This window comes from Haplochromis burtoni, unplaced genomic scaffold, assembly GCF_018398535.1.
Source record: "Haplochromis burtoni strain Fernald_Lab_line unplaced genomic scaffold, NCSU_Asbu1 Contig_2954, whole genome shotgun sequence".
NCBI lineage: Eukaryota > Metazoa > Chordata > Actinopteri > Cichliformes > Cichlidae > Haplochromis > Haplochromis burtoni.
Window position 1 is genome coordinate 5,342 of NW_024585315.1, and position 1,156 is coordinate 6,497.

A 1,156-nucleotide genomic window follows, 5' to 3' on the forward strand; every position below is an offset into this window, starting at 1 on the left:
AAAAATGTTTATACAGAAGACAGTGGAGAGTTCATATGTGAGACTGGAGGAGGGGAGAAAAGCAACATTATCAACATCACTGTTACTGGTAAGTTTCCATTTAGTAAGCAATATGCTGTAATAATCAAACACATCATTGAATAGATTTATACATGTTGGTTTTCAGCTGGTCCTGTGATCCTGGAGAGTCCTGCTGTTCCTGTGATGGAGGGAGAAGCTGTGACTCTGAGCTGCAGGAACAAGACAACTTCCTCCAACTTCACAGCTCAGTTCTACAAAGATGGAATCCTCATCAGGAAGAGCTCCACAAGATACATGACCATCGGCAGAGTTTTAAATTTTCATGAAGGACGTTACAAATGCAGCATTTCAGGAGCTGGAGAGTCACCAGTGAGCTGGCTGAATGTCACAGGTGAGACACTGAGGAAGTCAACACTTTCCCCCCTTTTTTAATGCCAGGAGTATTAAAGCTGCATCACTAAACACACTCTTTCATTGCAAAATAATTCACTGTATTTTTCTCATTCACAAAATTTTCTTTTCACATCAGACACCAAAAACCACCAAAAACACCCCAATTCTGTCATGGATAGTAAACATCAAACAGGCTAACAACATGATTACATCCCCCTCTGACTTGTGGATTATGAAAATATATAAAATAACCAGAGTTAATATCGTAAAGAGAAGGAAAAGCTAAAAAAAAAAAAAAAGAAAGAAAGAAAGATATAGAAACAACATTTTTATTCAAGTCCATAAACATATTTCTTTAGTTGGCCAATTGTTGGGCATTTTAACAGTTTGACAGTCTGTGGGGGCAATAGAGGAACTGCAGGTTCTGGCAATTGTTGAGGCCTTTGCCTGTATGAAATGTAGATATTAATGAATTAAGTAATTAACCAAGGTGAACACAGCTAATTAATTTTTATCATCTATGCTGGCAATCACACAGAAACTGAGACAGACCCCTCCTCAGAGCCTGGATGTCATATTTACCTCATCTTACGGATCGTGTTCACCATCATGATGGTGGCTCTTCTACTGCTGCTCGTAGGACTTCTTCACTGTGGGAAAATCAGAGGAACTAATTGTTAACCCAGATGTAAATGTAACTGTCATGATACTGGAAACTGTGCAACATGTCTGTGAAGGTTCT

At 38.8% G+C, this 1,156-nt stretch overlaps 1 protein-coding gene across 1 annotated transcript; it reads left to right on the forward strand.

Annotated features, from left to right (window-relative positions):
* The first annotated feature begins 6 nt into the window (after nucleotides 1–6).
* On the forward strand, nucleotides 7–1,150 carry LOC106632843. Its single transcript, XM_014331515.2, has 3 exons — nucleotides 7–88; nucleotides 167–412; nucleotides 953–1,150. Exons 2-3 carry the CDS (start codon nucleotides 205–207, stop codon nucleotides 1,093–1,095), a joined length of 351 nt encoding a protein of 116 aa, XP_014187001.2. The 5' UTR covers nucleotides 7–88; nucleotides 167–204; the 3' UTR covers nucleotides 1,096–1,150.
* The last annotated feature ends 6 nt before the right edge of the window (nucleotides 1,151–1,156 follow it).

Bases quoted from the DNA above. Each gene is read 5' to 3' on its own strand.
- LOC106632843 (XM_014331515.2), top strand. From the start codon at position 205: ATGGAGGGAGAAGCTGTGACTCTGAGCTGCAGGAACAAGACAACTTCC. The intron at 413-952 runs GTGAGACACTGA...GCAATCACACAG, and splicing joins GAGCTGGCTGAATGTCACAG to AAACTGAGACAGACCCCTCC.